This window comes from Oncorhynchus mykiss, chromosome 3 (genome assembly GCF_057628025.1).
Source record: "Oncorhynchus mykiss isolate SJ-2025 chromosome 3, ASM5762802v1, whole genome shotgun sequence".
Classification (NCBI taxonomy): domain Eukaryota; kingdom Metazoa; phylum Chordata; class Actinopteri; order Salmoniformes; family Salmonidae; genus Oncorhynchus; species Oncorhynchus mykiss.
In genome coordinates this window covers 86,329,954-86,350,092 of record NC_143024.1, presented here as the reverse complement: position 1 = coordinate 86,350,092, position 20,139 = coordinate 86,329,954, and the positions used below count along the sequence as shown (strand labels likewise).

The 20,139-nt window shown below is 42.2% G+C and overlaps 1 protein-coding gene across 1 annotated transcript in view; it reads left to right on the top strand.

Moving 5' to 3' along the window:
- Nucleotides 1-5,954: 5,954 nt before the first annotated feature.
- LOC100136729 (monoamine oxidase) overlaps nt 5,955-20,139 on the top strand; it is a gene marked incomplete at both ends in the record, with an annotated part of 74,807 nt that continues 60,622 nt past the window's right edge. Inside the window, 1 exon segment of the mRNA NM_001124688.1 lies at nt 5,955-6,092. Coding sequence (NP_001118160.1) covers nt 6,041-6,092 — 52 coding nt within the window.

The following is a 20,139-nucleotide window of genomic DNA, read 5'->3' as shown; positions in this document are numbered from 1 at the left end:
CTGTTACACATGTGTAATCTACGATGGGGGGAGGACGACAGGGTCAGGATCTCAAAGAACAATCTAAACAGATCCCAGAGACAGAAAAGCATGTGATTAGAGATATTGTTAAAAACATTGATGACAGTGTGAAATATGGCCTACTAAACCAACTGCCAAATACAGTATATTTAGGCCTACTAAACCAACTGCCAAATACAGTACATTTAGGCCTACTAAACCAACTGCCAAATACAGTATATTTAGGCCTACTAAACCAACTGCCAAATACAGTATATTTAGGCCTACTAAACCAACTGCCAAATACAGTATATTTAGGCCTCCTAAACCAACTGCCAAATACAGTATATTTAGGCCTACTAAACCAACTGCCAAATACAGTATATTTAGGCATACTAAACCAACTGCCAAATACAGTATATTTAGGCCTACTAAACCAACTGCCAAATACAGTATATTTAGGCCTACTAAACCAACTGCCAAATACAGTATATTTAGGCCTACTAAACCAACTGCCAAATACAGTACATTTAGGCCTACTAAACCAACTGCCAAATACAGTATATTTAGGCCTACTAAAACAACTGCCAAATACAGTATATTTAGGCCTACTAAACCAACTGCCAAATACAGTATATTTAGGCCTACTAAACCAACTGCCAAATACAGTATATTTAGGCCTACTAAACCAACTGCCAAATACAGTATAGTTAGGCCTACTAAACCAACTGCCAAATACAGTATATTTAGGCCTACTAAACCAACTGCCAAATACAGTACATTTAGGCCTACTAAACCAACTGCCAAATACAGTATATTTAGGCCTACTAAAACAACTGCCAAATACAGTATATTTAGGCCTACTTAACCAACTGCCAAATACAGTATATTTAGGCCTACTTAACCAACTGCCAAATACAGTATATTTAGGCCTACTAAACCAACTGCCAAGTACAGTATATTTAGGCCTACTAAACCAACTGCCAAATACAGTATATTTAAGCCTACTGTAAGTGTCGGTATTTAAGCCTACTGTATGTGTTGGTATTTAAGCCTACTGTATGTGTCGGTATTTAAGCCTACTGTATGTGTTGGTATTTAAGCCTACTGTATGTGTCGGTATTTAAGCCTACTGTATGTGTTGGTATTTAAGCCTACTGTATGTGTCGGTGTTAAAACATTAAGGGCACAGCATACAAAACATTTTAGACAGTGTATATCCTGTACAGCCTGCAGTTTTTGTAACCCGATGTCTAATCATAACACTTACCCTCCCTGGCCAATTAGACCCCTAACCTTTGGATCTGCCGGCTGATTGTGCACATCCAACATTTAAACTTGACACTTAAACATCTGAACATAGACTTGTTGCAAAATTTGAACAATCCTATGCTAGCTTTCTCCCTACTCTCAGACTGTGTCGCTTCTTGTTCTTATTTAGTAACCTGGTCCGAGAGACATTTACACGGTTGTCTAAACGTCACGCTAGTGTAAGCCTACGCGAAACACAGCCCTTATTTTAAGTGTTTCTAAAAATCCGCTATTGGAAAAATGAATGGCAGAAAAAACTAAATACACTAACTCGTGAAAAATGGTGGTAAAGAATGTAGTGTCATTTTGGAGTCACTTTTACTGTAAATAAGAATAGAATATGTTTCTAATCACTTCTAGATGAATGTGGATGCTACCATGATTACGAATAATCCAAATGAATCATGAATAATGATGAGTGAGAAGTTACATAAATATCCCCCCCCCCACCCCCCAAAAAATATGATGCAATTGTAATGGTGAGAGGTTTGTGTGTTTTGGGGGTATGATAGTTGTGCTTCTGAAACAAGTCAACCACTGTGACATATCAGAGGTGCTGGTACTCAGCTCCTGCCCAAGTCAACCACTGTGACATATCAGAGGTGCTGGTACTCAGCTCCTGCCCAAGTCAACCACTGTGACATATAAGAGGTGCTGGTACTCAGCTCCTGCCCAAGTCAACCACTGTGACATATCAGCGGTGCTGGTACTCAGCTCCTGCCCAAGTCAACCACTGTGACATATCAAACACAGATATGGGAATGGCATTGGTTAACTACTGGGCAGCTATTCTGGTCATTGTGTCTGGGTAAACCACCACAAATATACACACACATACACACACGCTGTTATGGGATTTTTATGAATAATGACTAAATTATGTATACATTTAACTTAGAACTATAACTAAACAGAATACTACTCTGTTACTGTATGAATGTATGAATCTTATTATAATCATAATACTGAATATAATGTGTGTAGTTTTAGTCAAGAATTAGAACAAGGACTTTCTGTTCCTTGTTAGAAACGAATGGAGCTATCGTCAGACCGGCTGGAAAACGGTGTTCCTTACAGGACATTCTGTCCCCACCCAGGGAGGGGAGAGTCCTTGGGCTTGTAGTAGATTGTTTAACAGGTGGCAGACAATGTGAGAAGGCTTGTGAACTATATTGCCATTGTATCTGAGAGGAGGAGGGACATTTATGATGAAATGTGAGGTATATAAACCAATGTAAATGGTATTATGACCAGAGCTTTCAAGAATAAACACTATTGGCTAATTTTGGTGGCTGGTCTCTGTCCATTTTATTTATTTTTTATTTAACCTTTATTTAACCAGGTAGGCTAGTTGAGAACAAGTTCTCATTTATAATTGTGACCTGGCCAAGATAAAGCAAAGCAGTTCGACACATACAACGACACAGAGTTACACATGGAGTAAAACAAACATACAGTCAATAATACAGTAGAAACAAGTCTATATACGATGTGAGCAAATGAGGTGAGATAAGGGAGGTAAAGGCAAAAAGAAGGCCATGGTGGCAAAGTAAATACAATATATCAAGAGAGAGATAAGTGTTTCCAGTTTCAGAGATTTTTGTAGTTCGTTCCAGTCATTGGCAGCAGAGAACTGGAAGGAGAGAAAGAATTGGTTTTGGGGGTGACCAGAGAGATATACCTGCTGGAGCGCGTGCTACAGGTGGGTGATGCTATGGTGACCAGCGAGCTGAGATAAGGGGGGACTTTACCTAGCAGGGTCTTGTAGATGACCTGGAGCCAGTGGGTTTGGCAACGAGTATGAAGCGAGGGCCAGCCAACGAGAGCGTACAGGTCGCAATGGTGGGTAGTATATGGGGCTTTGGTGACAAAACGGATGGCACTGTAATAGACTGCATCCAATTTGTTGAGTAGGGTATTGGAGGCTATTTTGTAAATGACATCGGCGAAGTCGAGGATTGGTAGGATGGTCAGTTTTACAAGGGTATGTTTGGCAGCATGAGTGAAGGATGCTTTGTTGAGAAATAGGAAGCCAATTCTAGATTGAACTTTGGATTGGAGATGTTTGATGTGGGTCTGGAAGGAGAGTTTACAGTCTAACCAGACACCAAGGTATTTGTAGTTGTCCACGTATTCTAAGTCAGAGCCGTCCAGAGTAGTGCTGCTGGGCGGGCGGGCAGGTGCAGGCAGCGACCGGTTGAAAAGCATGCATTTAGTTTTACTTGTATTTAAGAGCAGTTGGAGGCCACGGAAGGAGAGTTGTATGGCATTGACGCTTGCCTGGAGGGTTGTTAACACAGTGTCCAAAGAAGGGCCAGAAGTATACAGAATGGTGTTGTCTGCATAGAGGTGGGTCAGAGACTCACCAGCAGCAAGAGCGACATCATTGATGTATACAGAGAAGAGAGTCGGTCCAAGAATTTAACCCTGTGGCACCCCCATAGAGACTGCCAAAGGTCCGGACAATAGACCCTCCGATTTGACACTCTGAACTCTATCAGAGAAGTAGTTGGTGAACCAGACGAGGCAATCATTTGAGAAACCAGGGCTGTCGAGTCTGCCGATGAGGATGTGGTGATTGACAGAGTCGAAAGCCTTGGCCAGATTAATAAATACGGCTGCACAGTAATGTTTCTTATCGAAGGCGGTTAAGATATCGTTTAGGACCTTGAGCGTGGCTGAAGTGCACCCATGACCAGCTCTGAAACCAGATTGCATAGCAGAGAGGGTATGGTGAGATTCAAAATGGTCGGTAATCTGTTTGTTGACTTGGCTTTCGAAGACCTTAGAAAGGCAGGGTAGGATAGATATAGGTCTGTAGCAGTTTGGGTCAAGAGTGTCCCCCCCTTTGAAGAGGGGGATGACCGGAGCTGCTTTCCAATCTTTGGGAATCTCAGACGACACGAAAGAGAGGTTGAATAGGCTAGTAATGAGGGTGGCAACAATTTCGGCAGATCATTTTAGAAAGAAAGGGTCCAGATTGTCTAGCCTGGCTGATTTGTAGAGGTCCAGATTTTGCAGCTCTTTCAGAACATCAGCTGACTGGATTTGGGAGAAGGAGAAATTATGCAAATAAGAACTTTACAAATCCTTAGAAACGGACAGAGTGTTTTAATTGAATTGGTTAGTGAACCCATAAGAACTAAATTCATCTGACACACGCTGACCACTTCCAGTGTAGGTTCCCCTTGACCCCCCAGCCCCTCAACCCCCTAAACCCTCTCAACCCCCTCAACCCCACTGACCTAGAGAGAGTGGACAGTGATGTACTAGTGTGGAGCTTTACTAGCTTAACTCATTTGGGATCCAACTCGGATTATAGGATTAACCACAATATACCCATTATGAATCATATACTACACCCTTCTGGACACCCACTAGGGACACAGATCTCAGTCTACACACTCTCTATATACTACAGTGCTCTATACCGCATACCATTCTCATTGACATCCTCCATATAAGACTAGATTCGTATGGTGGTAAGGCAAGGTCCCCAGACACCTCAAGTAGTTACCACAGTGATCTAGAGTCACTGAAGGGCCAGGGCTAGAGGAATAGGCTCAGTTAGCTGGAGGTTGTTTTGGACCCCCGAGGCGTCATGCTCATCGGGGGCACAGAGGCACGTGCCTCCTCAGATTTGCCCAGTTTTTTTTACAATTGTTTTTTGTTGTTGTTGCTTCTCTGTAATACTACTAGCCACCTAGCAATTTTATGAAGTTGGCTTTAGCTAGCTCTCAGATACTGTGGGTTACCAATCTCCCAACCTCATATCTAGCTACCCAGAAGCCATTTCAGGCTATCAATCAAGTTAGAGTAGCTAGCTTATGTAACTATCTTAGGCGGCATGGCTGCTGGCAAGGTTGGTTGACTTTAGAAAAGAAATAAATAACTAAATGTACTGGACAACATGACTTTCAACATTTTACCCAGATTTCAGCAGAGTTGCAGCGAAACACATTTAGTTTCTTAGAAGAAAATAAACTCTAGCCAGGAGTATACAGACAGCTCAAGCGATATGCTTAGATATGCAGAAAAATACACATTTTTTGTTTTGTTTACATAGAATTAGACTTTTACTGCAGTGGGCTAAATCAGGGTCACACAGAGTGATTCTTGATAGTCTAAAACAAATCTACTTTGAAACTAAAGTCTACATCTCACACACATCGGCTTTAAAAAAAAAAAGGCAGCTGTACCATGTCAGATATAGTTGAAATGTATTCAATTTTCAGTTTGCATCCCAATATTACACTTTATATACATCACAGAAGATTGAAATATAACAAAAGCGTTTGACACAAAAAACACAGGTTTTTCAGTTTAGGCCCCTAAAAGCTTGCACGGGTAGACAGATAGATTACTGTGATTGTCTGTCTGTCTGTCTGTCTGTCTGTCTGTCTGTACAATGTCCAAATCATATCATACAGTAAGTAGAAGCCTATTGTTTTATTGGGGGCAATGAGCGGTGTCTTTCTAAGACAAGGAGCAATGATTGTGCCTCTCACCTGTCATATCACCACAGAATAATGCAGAGTAGGCTACAACCCGTAGGCGGAGTCGGTTAAATTGGGCCTGTCTCCGCCGCTTTTAATACAGATGCGATCCTCTGTCCTCGTGGCGTTTAGCACCACCGAGCAAGGCGAGCGAACGGCAGGCAGCGTTGGTAGAGAGCGAGAGATAGACAGTGACAGTGAGAAAGAGAGAGCGAGAGCGGCATAACAACACCATGACAGCACAGAACACATTCGACGTTATAGTTATTGGAGGAGGAATATCAGGTACGTGCAATTTAAAGGAACGCTTCCAAAGATGTTGCTGAATTTAGCAAATAGACTAGTGGAAATATTACAATAGTACGCGAGGCAGGGAATTGAAAGGAACTCAGGGTGATATTGCACGAATCTCAGCCACTTCGCTTTATGTAAGTAGCCAACTGTTGCATAGACATATTTTCAACATTGTAGCCGACACGTCTGAAACGAAACGTGCGCTGTTATTGTAATGCAATATAGGCTGCAATAACCATGCTCTGTTTTTGATTCATAGTTGAATAGGCGTTATGCTTATTATGGACTTACTGTGCCGTTTCAGTTCATTTGCTTTGCACATAGACAATCTCCTCCGTGATGCTGAATCCCCTGATAAAATGTCGCCTTATAGGAAGGAGTGCTCAAATGCTGCATATTGGACCACAATATTATAATATAATATTGCTCTATTATAAACTATATTGCTTACAATACAACAACTGGCTTATCTTTGTACGTGCTATTTGTTGTTGTTTTATGCACATGAACATGAAGTTGGCTAGGGATCATCAACTAGATTCAGTCACGGTCTGATTTGTTCTTGCGAGGATGGTCAGGAAGCTGGAACATAACCCTCTAATCATTTGTTGACGGCAAATTGACGGCAAGAAGCCCAAACATATATAATATGTGAATAGCGGTTAAGAGCGTTGGGCCAGTAACTGAAAGGTTGCTGGTTAGAATAGCTGAGCCGATTTGATTAAAACAATCCGTCGATATGCGCTAGAGTAAGACATTTAACCCACATTTCTCCTGCAAATCGCTCTGGATAAGAGCGTCAGCTAAAATGTAAATGTAAAACAGAATCAATTCAACAACTTGTTTACATTTGTAGACGATCACATATACAGTATCCTTATATTATGCGTGGGAATACTTTGGAACAGATTTCACATATTGAAATCACTTGGAGTTGATTTGCTGGTGTTTTTATAGTCTTAAATCGAACAATAATTTTAAAAAATGTGCTCAGAACTTGGGGCGGGGGAATATAATCGCCCACGGGCTGCCAGTTGGGGAACCCCGCAGTAGGCTATAGGCGGACATTCATCTTGCCGACTAAGGTTGCTGTAATTCTACATATTACAGACACAAACTTCAAAAATCATACCTTATTCTAATGATCTCACCTCAAACAAACGGCTATCTCGTAGGCTATTTGAGGCAGGAGTTATGCAACAGGTGGAACTCATATTTCTCATGTCAGCATTTAACACAACTAGTAGTCACAGTTTGTCTGATATGTCATTCCCTGGGATGTCATTTGAGTTGCTGATTAAGTTTAATCTCATCTGAAACATAAAGCTGTGTCCTGATTTGAAAGTCTGACTGTGTGATGACCCTATCCCCACATTTTACACACAGCTGCGTTGTGTGGCATTTTTTTGTCCGTGTGGAAATTACTGTATGGGGGTAGACTCATACAGGGCTGGACACTTTCATAAGAAATTAAGGATCCCTGAGAAAATGTCTAAGTGTCTGGTAAAAATAGTGAGAATAGGCTACTGTACAGATCTGTCCCATGACATATAGTTAGTTCTCTGTGGCTGTGTTTACAGGCAGCCCAATTCTTTTTTTCACACTAATTTGTCTTTTGACCAATCAGATCAGCTCTGAAAAAGATATGATGTGAAAGATCTTATGTGATTGGTCAAAATACCAATTAATGAAAAAAAAATATTAGAATTGGACTGCCTGTGTAAACTCAGCCTATTGCAGCTTGAGGTTGTGTCTCCTCCCTCATGAAATATGTTGGATTAGAGCTTGTCAAATGTTATTGCCAATGACAGCTCAAACCATGAACTTTCTAATGACTATCCAGCTCATGTTGTTGTGATGTTGTTTTGACTAAATTGCAAGTCTTTTTGTTGCTTCAAACACTTTCAGATTCTTTATGTAATGATTAGCGCTATGAAAGTTGAATACATGATTATTATTATTATGAAAACAGGGTGGAAAAGAATGCTTATGTTAACAGAAATACTGAATGTCTACATACTATGGCTGAATCAATGTCTCTAGTCATGTCTGAACTCCAGACAGTATTTGTCTGAACTCCGGACAGTATTTGTTTTTGAGACAGGGAATCATTTAGTTGTAAATCATCCATCATAATCTGTTGGGGATCACGTCAGCTTTGGCACTGATCATACAGCCTCCTGTGTTTCCTAATGTCACTCAGTGGGTGTTTTAGATGTAGAAATATAATTTATAGAACGGACATTCCCATTCAAGTTTTATTTTGTGATTGTTGAACACATTCTATTTCTATAGTTGTATAAGAGTGGTGAGGTAATAAATAGTAAGCTAACTCTTCTTTCCTGGAGACATCAATAATTATATAATATATGCGATTTAGCAGGCATTTTTATCCTAAGCAACTTACAGTCATGTGTGCATCATTTGTGACGTACAGCGCAGTGAAAAAGTATTGGTCCCCTTTCTGATTTTCTCTATTATTCCATATTTTGGATACGGAATGTTATCAAATCGTCAACCAATACCAAATATTACAAAAGGGGACCCTACATTTACAACAACAAAAATATACAGTGGGGAGAACAAGTATTTGATACACTGCCGATTTTGCAGGTTTTCCTACTTACAAAGCATGTAGAGGTCTGTAATTTTTATCTATAGGTACACTTCAACTGTGAGAGACGGAATCTAAAACAAAAATCCAGAAAATCACATTGTATGATTTTTAAGTAATTCATTTGCATTTTATTGCATGACATAAGTATTTGATCACCTACCAACCAGTAAGAATTCCGGCTCTCACAGACCTGTTAGTTTTTCTTTAAGAAGCCCACCTGTTCTCCACTCATTACCTGTATTAACTGCACCTGTTTGAACTCGTTACCTGTATAAAAGATACCTGTCCACACACTCAATCAAACAGACTCCAACCTCTCCACAATGGTCAAGACCAGAGAGCTGTGTAAGGACATCGGGGATAAAATTGTAGACCTGCACAAGGCTGGGATGGGCTACAGGACAATTGGCAAGCAGCTTGGTGAGAAGGCAACTGTTGGCGCAATTATTAGAAAATGAAAGAAGTTCAATATGACGGTCAATCACCCTTGGTCTGGGGCTCCATGCAAGATCTCACCTCGTGGGGCATCAATGATCATGAGGAAGGTGAGGGATCAGCCCAGAACTACACGGCAGGACCTGGTCAATGACCTGAAGAGAGCTGAGACCACAGTCTCAAAGAAAACCATTAGTAACACACTATGCCGTCATGGATTAAAATCCTGCAGGGCACGCAAGGTCCCCCTGCTCAAGCCAGCGCATGTCCAGGCCCGTCTAAAGTTTGCCAATGACCATCTGGATGATCCAGAGGAGGAATGGGAGAAGGTCATGTGGTCTGATGAGACAAAAATAGAGCTTTTTGGTCTAAGCTCCACTCGCCGTGTTTGGAGGAAGAAGAAGGATGAGTACAACCCCCAAGAACACCATCCCAACCGAAAAGCATGGAGGTGGAAACATCATTCTTTGGGGATGCTTTTCTGCAAAGGGGACAGGACGACTGCACCGTATTGAGGGGAGGATGGATGGGGCCATGTATCGTGAGATCTTGGCCAACAACCTCCTTCCCTCAGTAAGAGCATTGAAGACGGGTCGTGTCTGGGTCTTCCAGCATGACAACGACCTGAAACACACAGCCAGGGCAACTAAGGAGTGGCTCCGTAAGAAGCTTCTCAAGGTCCTGGAGTCGCCTAGCCAGTCTCCAGACCTGAACCCAATATAAATTCTCTGGAGGGAGCTGAAAGTCCGTATTGCCCAGCGACAACCCCGAAACCTTTTAGCTCACTCTTGCATGCAGAGCTGCTTTAACTCAGCAACATTTGTGGATTTTCAAGCATATGCAAAAGCAAATATAGTATTTTCCCCCTTTTTATAATTTTATCACAGCGCTGTATGGGTATTGAAAGCAATATCCTGGTGTTGCCAAAGCTGAGCCATGCTCTACCAACTGAGCTACAGAGGACCGCATGAGGTGTCAAATGTTGTGGTTGAGGAAGTGTCACACTGGGCTACCACAGCAGTTGACAAGAGGAACCTGTGTAGAACTCTGCACCCAAAGACTGTTTCTATGAGAAGAACTCAGAGTTGAGCTTGACCACTAATCCTTGGTACTAACCACATGTCTATATTGTACCGTATTAATTCCAAAAGGCAAAACCCTGCACGCTGCTCTGTTTAGTTCTAAGAGTAAAACATCCTGGTGCTATTTGATTAATGTGCTTAAACTGGCACGTTTGGGTGATGCAACCATCATCAGGGTCTGTATAACTCTTCCTCGGTCCGCTCTGATTGATACGGCTGGGACTCGTCCAAAGTCCCATGTCCTGATTTCATAACTTCTGTCTTGAGCTCAGTCCAGTTGCATACAGTCCAGCTCCAGTACGGAATATAATTAGAATACAATATAATAGAAATATAAATCCTACATTAACCACGATCCTGTTCGAGGCTCGACGATCAGGAGACGTTTTGACATAACACACCATATTTTCAACAGAAATGTTGGCTCCCGATCCCTTTAAAATACCACACAGTGTCAGTCATCTCCACTGCAGCAGCTCACTACGTAAGAGCTGGTTGATGAAGATAGGGCATGCATAGAAGTAGAATGATCTTCTATTTCAAATCAAATTGTATTTGTCACATGCGCCGAATACAACAGGTGTAGAAATGCTTACTTACGAGCCCCTAACCAAAAATGCAGTTTAAAAAAATACGGATAAGAATAAGAAATAAAAGTAACAAGTAATTAAAGAGCAACAGTAAAATAACAATATTGAGACTATATACAGGGAGGTACCGGTACAGAGTCAATGTGATGGGGCACCGATTAGTTGAGGTAATATGTACATGTAGGTAGAGTTATTAAAGTGACTATGTATAGATGATAACGACAGAGAGTTGCAGTGGTGTAAAAGGTGGGGGTGCAAATAGTTCAACAATACAGTTTAAAAAAAAAGATAAGAATAAGAAATAAAAGTAACAAGTAATTATAGAGCAGCAGTACAATAACAATAGCGAGGCTAAATACAGGGGAGCGTAGCAGTATTTCTGTAGGGGAGCAGAGCTGCATTTACATGCAATTGTTCTCCAATACAATTTGACCTTATTCTGTCTTTCTGGTACTCCTATAAGTCTTTAGCCAGAATGCTCTTGCTTAGAGCTGTATAAACATTGGTACTGAATGGCTGATCTTGTTATTGTTCTGGAAAAAGCTTTCACATCGCTGTCTGTCTGACTGCCTTGTATGTTTAATGGTCGGTCGATAGGTTGGTCGGTTCCTGTGTTTTACATTTATTTTTATTTCACCTTTATTTAACAAGGTATGCTAGTTTAGAACAAGTTCTCATTTACAATTGTGACCTGGCCAAGATAAAGCAAAGCAGTGCGACACAGACAACAACAGAGTTACACATAGAATAAACAAACATACAGTCAATAATACAGTAGAAAAAAGTATATATACAGTGTGTGTAAATGAGATGAGTTAAGGGAGTTAAGGCAATAAACAGGCCATGGTGGCGAAGTAATTACAATATAGCAATTAAACACTGGAGTGATTGATGTTCAGAAGATGAATGTGCAAGTAGAGATACTGGGGTGCAAAGGAGCAAGATAAATAAATAAATACAGTATGGAGATGAGGTAGTTGGATGGGCTATTTACCAATGGGCTATGTACAGGTGCAGTGATATGTGAGCTGCTCTGACAACTGGTGCTTAAAGCTAGTGAGGGAGATATGAGTCTCCAGCTTCAGTGATTTTTGCAGTTCGTTCCAGTCATTGGCAGTAGAGAACTGGAAGAAAAGGCGACCAAAGGAGGAATTGGCTTTGGGGGTGACTAGTGAGATATACCTGCTGGAGCGTGTGCTACGGATGGGTGCTGCTATGGTGACCAGTGAGCTGAGATAAGGCAGGGCTTTACCTCGCAGAGACTTGTAGATGACCTGGAGCCAGTGGGTTTGGCGACGAGTATGAAGCGAGGGCCAGCCAACATTCACATAATGAACCACATACGTTTTTTTCAGATTCGATGTCATCAGTGTGCCATATTACAGGTTAATTTATCAGTTCCAGCTGTTGAATGTTGTATCACAGATGTAATTTTGGCCTGTCTGTGAATTACCATGATTTATGATTGAGAAATGAATTCCATAGAGAGAGTTCCAGAACAGATTTTGAGTTCTGAGGAATAAGCCAGGTTTCCTCACTCCTGTAAGTCTTCCCAAGGACGTTGTTTTTATGGAAGAAATACATATTTCTCCTTTGTGTTTATAAAAGCATGTGACAGGCATGCAAGTTGATGTTACTACAAATTTGCACATGATTAGAAGTGTGTTCATCTTTTCTCCTCTCTCTCTCTGCTTCCTTCTCTCTCAATTCCTGTTTCTCCCTCTCCCTCCTCGCTCTCTCTCTCTCTCTCTCTGTCACACTAGGTCAAGGTTTAAATTGCTCTATTTATCTGAGCTGTTCCCCTTTTAGAAGGTGACAATGAGGTCCACTTATGACAATCACTGTCTCTAATCAAAGGAGAGAGATTTGGAGGGAAGTGTTCTTATGTACTGAGCAGTGGAGAGCTGTGTTCTTCTGGCTGCAAATGCAATTGTCATCTGCCAGCCTTCACCCAGCCACCAGCCCATTGGTCCCCAGGGGAGCTAGCAACAGCAGTAGCACATTCCTAGAGAACTGTTACTAAACCAATGGCACCGGAGAGGAAAAGGAACAATAGAAGAAGTGGAGAATAATCCTACTGAGCGAGAAAGGGAGGAACTTAGTTTGAGAAAGAAAGAGGGGGAAGAGAGGTAAAGAAAAGGGAGATATAGGAAGGGTAACCCACTGAAACCACTTTGAAACTATAAGCAAACAAGTTATTAACTTTTGACAACCGACTGTGGTAGGTCAGGCTATCATTCACTATGCATCTCGAAGTAGGAGTGCTGATCTAGGATCAGGTCCTCCTCGTCCATGTAATCTTATAAATTATGATCTAAAAGGCAAAACTGTTCCTAGATCAGCACTCCTACTCTTTATGCTTTATATAGGCCCAGGACTCCAAACAGTCCCAGAAGATTTTACTGGCTAGCTTCGACTGGGCCGTTGACTAAGGGCCAGAAGTTTCTAGAAAGTGGCTGGATTCCACTTCTGCTGAACCTTTCCCCTGGAACGTTGGTGTTAAAGTTAAGTAGGTATGTAATTGCATCACGCTTAATGGAAATCCTGGGTCAAGACACAGTAGATGTTTCCAAAGGCCTCCAGTTTGCCTTTTGTATTGATGTTAGTGGAGGCAGAGAGCCCTGGGATCAGTGTACTGTGTGACACGGATAAATGTGTTGTAGTGCTGTACTGTTTATACAATGGATTTGGAACAAATGTTCAGGGGCTTCAGGGCCTAAAGCAATGAAGGTTGGGGAGAGGTAGAGTGTGTCTGAGTGTGTTCATGCATCAATTTTGTGTATGCTCCATTTGTGTGTCTTGATTCCTTGTCGGTCTTGCTTAAGAGCGTTGGTATTTAGGAATCTGGAAGAAAGCCAGGGAAAACAATACCACCAGCGCACGCACTCACACACACACACACACACACACACACTCTCTAACTTTCCCCTAAGAACTGGGCTGGGCTTAGTGGCCTGTAGCTGCCATGCAGCCAATGGTTATAATTAGGGATGGATATAAAGCTAGCCCGAGCTAGCCTAGTACTTTTGAGACTGGGCTAGTAGAACATTTTCCCAACTAGCCTGACAGGCCAGTAAAATGTGGTTATTTTCAAACATCGCATGACACATAGTATAAATCTACTAGCCCTGCTGGCCAGTGCCCAAAACCCTTTAATTCAGTTCAACCTCTCTTTCGTATCGTCTGAGATCTCCAAAGATTGGAAAGCTGCCGCGATCATCCCCCTCTTCAAAGGGGGAGACACTCTAGAATCAAATCTATTTATTTATATATCCCTTCTTACATCAGCTGATATCTCAAAGTGCTGTAGAGAAACCCAGCCTAAAATCCCAAACGGTAAGCAATGCAAGTGTAGAAGCACAAACTGCTACAGAACTATATCTATCCTACCCTGCCTTTCTAAGGTCTTCGAAAGCCAAGTTAACAAAAAGATCACCGACCATTTCGAATCCCACCGTACCTTCCTTCACTATGCAATCTGGTTTCAGAACTGGTCATGGGTGCACCTCAGCCACGCTCAAGGTCCTAAACGATATCATAACCACAATCGATAAGAGACCATACTGTGCAGCCGTATTCATTGACCTGGCCAAGGCTTTCGACTCTGTCAATCACAACATTCTTATCGGCAGACTCAACAGCCTTGGTTTCTCAAATGACTGCCTCGCCTGGTTCACCAACTACTTCTCAGACAGAGTTCAGAGTGTCAAATCGGAGGGCCTGTTGTCCGGACCTCTGGCAGTCTCTATGGGGGTGCCACAGGGTTCAATTTTCGGGCCAACTCTTTTCTCTGTATACATCAATGATGTCACTCTTGCTGCTGGTGATTCTCTGATCCACCTCTACACAGACGACACCATTTTGTATACTTCTGGCCCTTCTTTGGACACTGTGTTAACTAACCTCCAGACGAGCTTCAATGTCATTACAACTCTCGTTCCGTGGTCTCCAACTGCTTTTAAATGCAAGTAAAACTAAATGCATGCTCTTCAACTGATCGCTGCCCACACCTGCCCACCTGTCCAGCTTCACTACTCTGGATGGTCCTGACTTAGAATATATGGACCACTACAAATACCTAGGTGTCTGGTTAGACTGTAAACTCTCGTTCCAGACTCACATGAAGCATCTCCAATCCAAAATTAAATCTAGAATCAGCTTCCTATTTCACAACAAAGCATCCTTCACTCATGCTGCCAAACATACCCTCGTAAAACTGACTATCCTACCGATCCTTGACTTCGGTGATGTCATTTACAAAATAGCCTCCAACACTTGACTCAGCAAATTGGATGTAGTCTATCACAGTGCCATCTGTTTTGTCACCGAAGCTCCATATACTACCCACCACTGCGACCTGTATGCTCTCGTTGGCTGGCCCTCGCTTCATATTCGTCGCCAAACCCACTAGCTCCAGGTCATCTATAAGTCTTTGCTAGGTAAAGCCCCGCCTTATCGCAGCTCACTGGTCACCATAGCAGCACCCACCTGTAGCACTCGCTTCAGCAGGTATCTCTCACTGGTCACCACCAAAGCCAATTCCTCATTTGGCTGCCTCTCTTTCCAGTTCTCTGCTGCCAATGACTGGAACAAACTGCAAAAATCACTGAAGCTGGAGACTCATATCTCCCTCATTAGCTTTAAGCACCACAGATCACTGCACCTGTTCATGGCCCATCTGTAAATAGCCCATCCAACTACCTCATCCCCCATACTGTTATTCATTTGATTTAATTTTCTCCTTTGCACCCCAGTATCTCTACTTGCACACTCCTCTTCTGCACATCTATCACTCCAGTGTTTAATTGCTGTATTGTAATTATTTCGCCACTATGGCCTATTTATTGCCTTAACTCATCTCATTTCTATTGTGTTATTGACTGTATGTTTTGTTTATTCCATGTGTAACTCTGTGTTGTTTGTGTCGCACTGTTTTGCTTTATCTTTGCCAAGTCGCATTTGTAAATGAGAACTTGTTCTCAACTAGCCTACCTGTTTACATAAAGGTGTTCTCAACTAGCCTACCTGGTTAAATAAATGTGTTCTCAACTAGCCTACCTGTTTACATAAAGGTTAAATAAAATATATAATAATAATAATAATAATAAAATATTCCATCCATGGCTAACCTCTCTAAAGAGGACACTGTGTTGTGTAGTGTTGCATCCTCCGTGTACAACTTAAAATACCAAATAATGCATGCAGAGCAGAATTAGACCGATACCCACTAATTATCAAAATCCAGAAAAGAGACTTTAACCTGTTAGATCTCTAGGGGCGCTATTTCATTTTTGGATAAAAAACGTTCCCGTTTTAAGCGCGATATTTTGTCACGAAAAGATGCTCGACTATGCATATTCTTGACAGTTTTGGAAAGAAAACACTCTGAAGTTTCAGAATCTGCAAAGATTTTGTCTGTAAGTGCCCCAGAACTCATTCTACAGGCGAAACCAAGATGATGCATCAACCAGGAATTAGCAGAATTTCTGAAGCTCTGTTTTCCATTGTCTCCTTATATGGCTGTGATTGCGCAAGGAATGAGCCTACACTTTCTGTCGTTCGCCCAAGGTCTTAGCAGCATTGTGACGTATTTGTAGGCATATCATTGGAAGATTGACCATAAGAGACTACATTTTCCAAGTGTCCGCCTGGTGTCCTGCGTGGAATTCGGTGCGCAATTGCCAGCTGCTTTTACTTTACCATTTGATTCAGGGGAGAAACCATGTGTCCAAGAACGATGTATCAATGAAGAGATATGTGAAAAACACCTTGATGATTGATTCTAAACAACGTTTGCCATGTTTTCAGTCGATATTATGGAGTTAATTTGGAAAAAAGTTCGCGTTTTGAGGACTGAATTTTCGGGTTTTTTTTGGTAGCCAAATGTGATGTATAAAACTGAGCTATTTCTAATACACAAAGAATCTTTTTGGAAAAACTGAGCATCTGCTATCTAACTGAGAGTATCCTCATTGAAAACATCAGAAGTTCTTCAAAGGTAAATGATTTTATTTGAAGGCTTTTATGTTTTTGTTGAAATGTTGCGTGCTGGATGCTAACGCTAAATGCTAACGCTAAATGCTAACGCTAAATGCTAACGCTAAATGCTAACGCTAAATGCTAACGCTAAATGCTAACGCTAAATGCTAACGCTAAATGCTAACGCTAAATGCTAACGCTAAATGCTAACGCTAAATGCTAACGCTAGCTAGCTACTTTTACACAAATGATTGTTTTCCTATGGTTGAGAAGCATATTTTGAAAATCTGAGATGACAGTGTTGTTTACAAAAGGCTAAGCTTGAGAGATGGCATATTTTATTTCATTTAATTTGCGATTTTCATGAATAGTTAACGTTGCGTTATGGTAATGAGCTTGAGTCTGTATTCACGATCCCGGATCCGGGATGGGGAGATCAGAAAGGTTAAATTCTACAACCACCAAAAAGAAAGTGATTCCTTAACCTTCCATAACAAAGTCATCACCTACAGAGAGATGAACCTGGAGAAGAGCCCCCTAAGCAAGCTGGTCCTGGGGCTCTGTTCACAAACACAAACAGACCCCAGAGAGCTCCAAGAACGCAATTAAACTCAACCAAATCATGAGAAAACAAAAATAAATTTACTTGACACATTGGAAACAAACAACAAAAAACCTACGCAAACTAGAGTGCTATTTGGCCCTAAACAGAGAGTACACAGTGGCAGAATTCCTGACCTATGCTTTGACTAAGCTTTGACTATGTACAGACTCAGTGAGAATAGCCTTGCTATTGAGAATGGCCGCCATAGGCAGACCTGGCTATCAAGAAAAGACAGGCTATGTGCACACTGCCCACAAAATGAGATGGAAACTGAGCTGCACTTCCTAACCTCCAGCCAAATGTCTGACCATATTAGAGACACATATTTTCCTCAGATTACACAGACCCACAAAGATTTCGAAAACAAACCCAATTTTGATAAACTCCCATATCTACTATGTGAAATACCACAGTGTGTCATCACAGCAGCAATATTTGTGACAATATTTGTCACAAGAAAAAGTGAAGAACAAACACAATTGTAAATACATATTTCTGTTTATGAAGAACAAAAAGGTAAATAACCTTTTTGTTCTTTACTTTACCTTTTTGGACATCGTTACAACACTGTAGATAGACATAATATGACATTTGAAATGTCTTTATTCTTTTGGAACATTTGTGAGTTTAATGTTTACTGTTATTTATTTTTTGTTTATTTCTCTTTTGTTTGTCTGTTTCACTTGCTTTGACAATGTAAACATATGTATTCCATGCCAATAAATCCGTTAAATTGAAATTGAAATTGAATTGGAGGTAGGGGGAGGTGGAGAGGGAGGGGAGCTGAGTGTAACATGTTTAGGGAGGACAGTTTTCATGGACCAGAAGCTTTATTCACCCAGGAATAATCAGCTACAGACTAGAGAAAATTGTATTCTCCCAATCAGTCAGATGAACAAACATACAGTATTTCAAACATAATGTATTCCAACCCATAGCTGCCATTGTGTCTAGGGTGAGAGAGACATCTATAGTCTGATTCATCTATAGCAGGTAAATATAAACACGCACACACACTACCGAGATATCTAATGATAAAAGTGAGTTGATTGCTTTTTTCTTGTTTGCTCAGCTGGAGAGACAGAGGGGGTTATCTCAGGCTTCTGTCTGTGTCTCTCTCACTCTATGTGTGTGTGTGTTTTATTGTAATTGGGCAAACAGAAAGGGAATACAGATGAGGGTGGCTGAGGGAATTTTAGAAACACTCCAAATAAGGTCTGTGTTTCGTGTAGGTTTACACTAGGGTGACGTTTTGATAGCCATGTAAATGTCACTCGGACAAGGTGACATTTATCAGTATATTCGGCTATTATGACATCATAGAGCCTCTGACTCTGCAGATCTCTGATTTATGCAAATCTCAGATAATCTCAGATAATCTCAATCGTTTCGTTCTGGACATAACCACCATTTGTTTTTGTTCCGTTCCATTGTTCCGACCAGCAAAATAAAGTTCTGAACTGGTTCTCACCCTCCAAAAAGTACCGGTTCTTATCGTTCTTTTGTGTTTTTATTTAATTTAGCTCATTAGATAACTCCCTCAATTAGTGCGGATAGAGCAACTTGCTATGGAGCGGACAAGCTAGATGCGACGGACCTTTTTGCAAGTGGGGAAAGAGGGTGGAGGAAGAGGCTCATCTTGTGATGACATGCGTTATCTGAATTACACCCACATCCTTATACCTACGGAGGAGCGGCCTCTATGGAAGAACTTTGCATTTCTTTGAACTTATGAGAGTTGGCTGGACCAGAGTTGGCTGGACCAGAGTTGGCTGGACCAGAGTTGGCTGGACCAGAGTTGGCTGGACCAGAGTTGGCTGGACCAGAGTTGGCTGGACCAGAGTTGGCTGGTAGCAGAGTTGGCTGGACCAGAGTTGGCTGGACCAGAGTTGGCTGGACCAGAGTTGGCTGGACCAGAGTTGGCTGGTAGCAGAGTTGGCTGGTAGCAGAGTTGGCTGGACCAGAGTTGGCTGGACCAGAGTTGGCTGGACCAGAGTTGGCTGGACCAGAGTTGGCTGGACCAGAGTTGGCTGGTAGCAGAGTTGGCTGGACCAGAGTTGGCTGGTAGCAGAGTTGGCTGGACCAGAGTTGGCTGGACCAGAGTTGGCTGGACCAGAGTTGGCTGGACCAGAGTTGGCTGGACCAGAGTTGGCTGGACCAGAGTTGGCTGGTAGCAGAGTTGGCTGGTAGCAGAGTTGAAGACCAGAGTTGGCTGGACCAGAGTTGGCTGGACCAGAGTTGGCTGGACCAGAGTTGGCTGGACCAGAGTTGGCTGGACCAGAGTTGGCTGGTAGCAGAGTTGGCTGGTAGCAGAGTTGGCTGGACCAGAGTTGGCTGGACCAGAGTTGGCTGGACCAGAGTTGGCTGGACCAGAGTTGGCTGGACCAGAGTTGGCTGGACCAGAGTTGGCTGGACCAGAGTTGGCTGGTAGCAGAGTTGGCTGGACCAGAGTTGGCTGGTAGCAGAGTTGGCTGGACCAGAGTTGGCTGGACCAGAGTTGGCTGGACCAGAGTTGGCTGGACCAGAGTTGGCTGGACCAGAGTTGGCTGGACCAGAGTTGGCTGGTAGCAGAGTTGGCTGGTAGCAGAGTTGGCTGGACCAGAGTTGGCTGGACCAGAGTTGGCTGGACCAGAGTTGGCTGGACCAGAGTTGGCTGGTAGCAGAGTTGGCTGGACCAGAGTTGGCTGGACCAGAGTTGGCTGGACCAGAGTTGGCTGGACCAGAGTTGGCT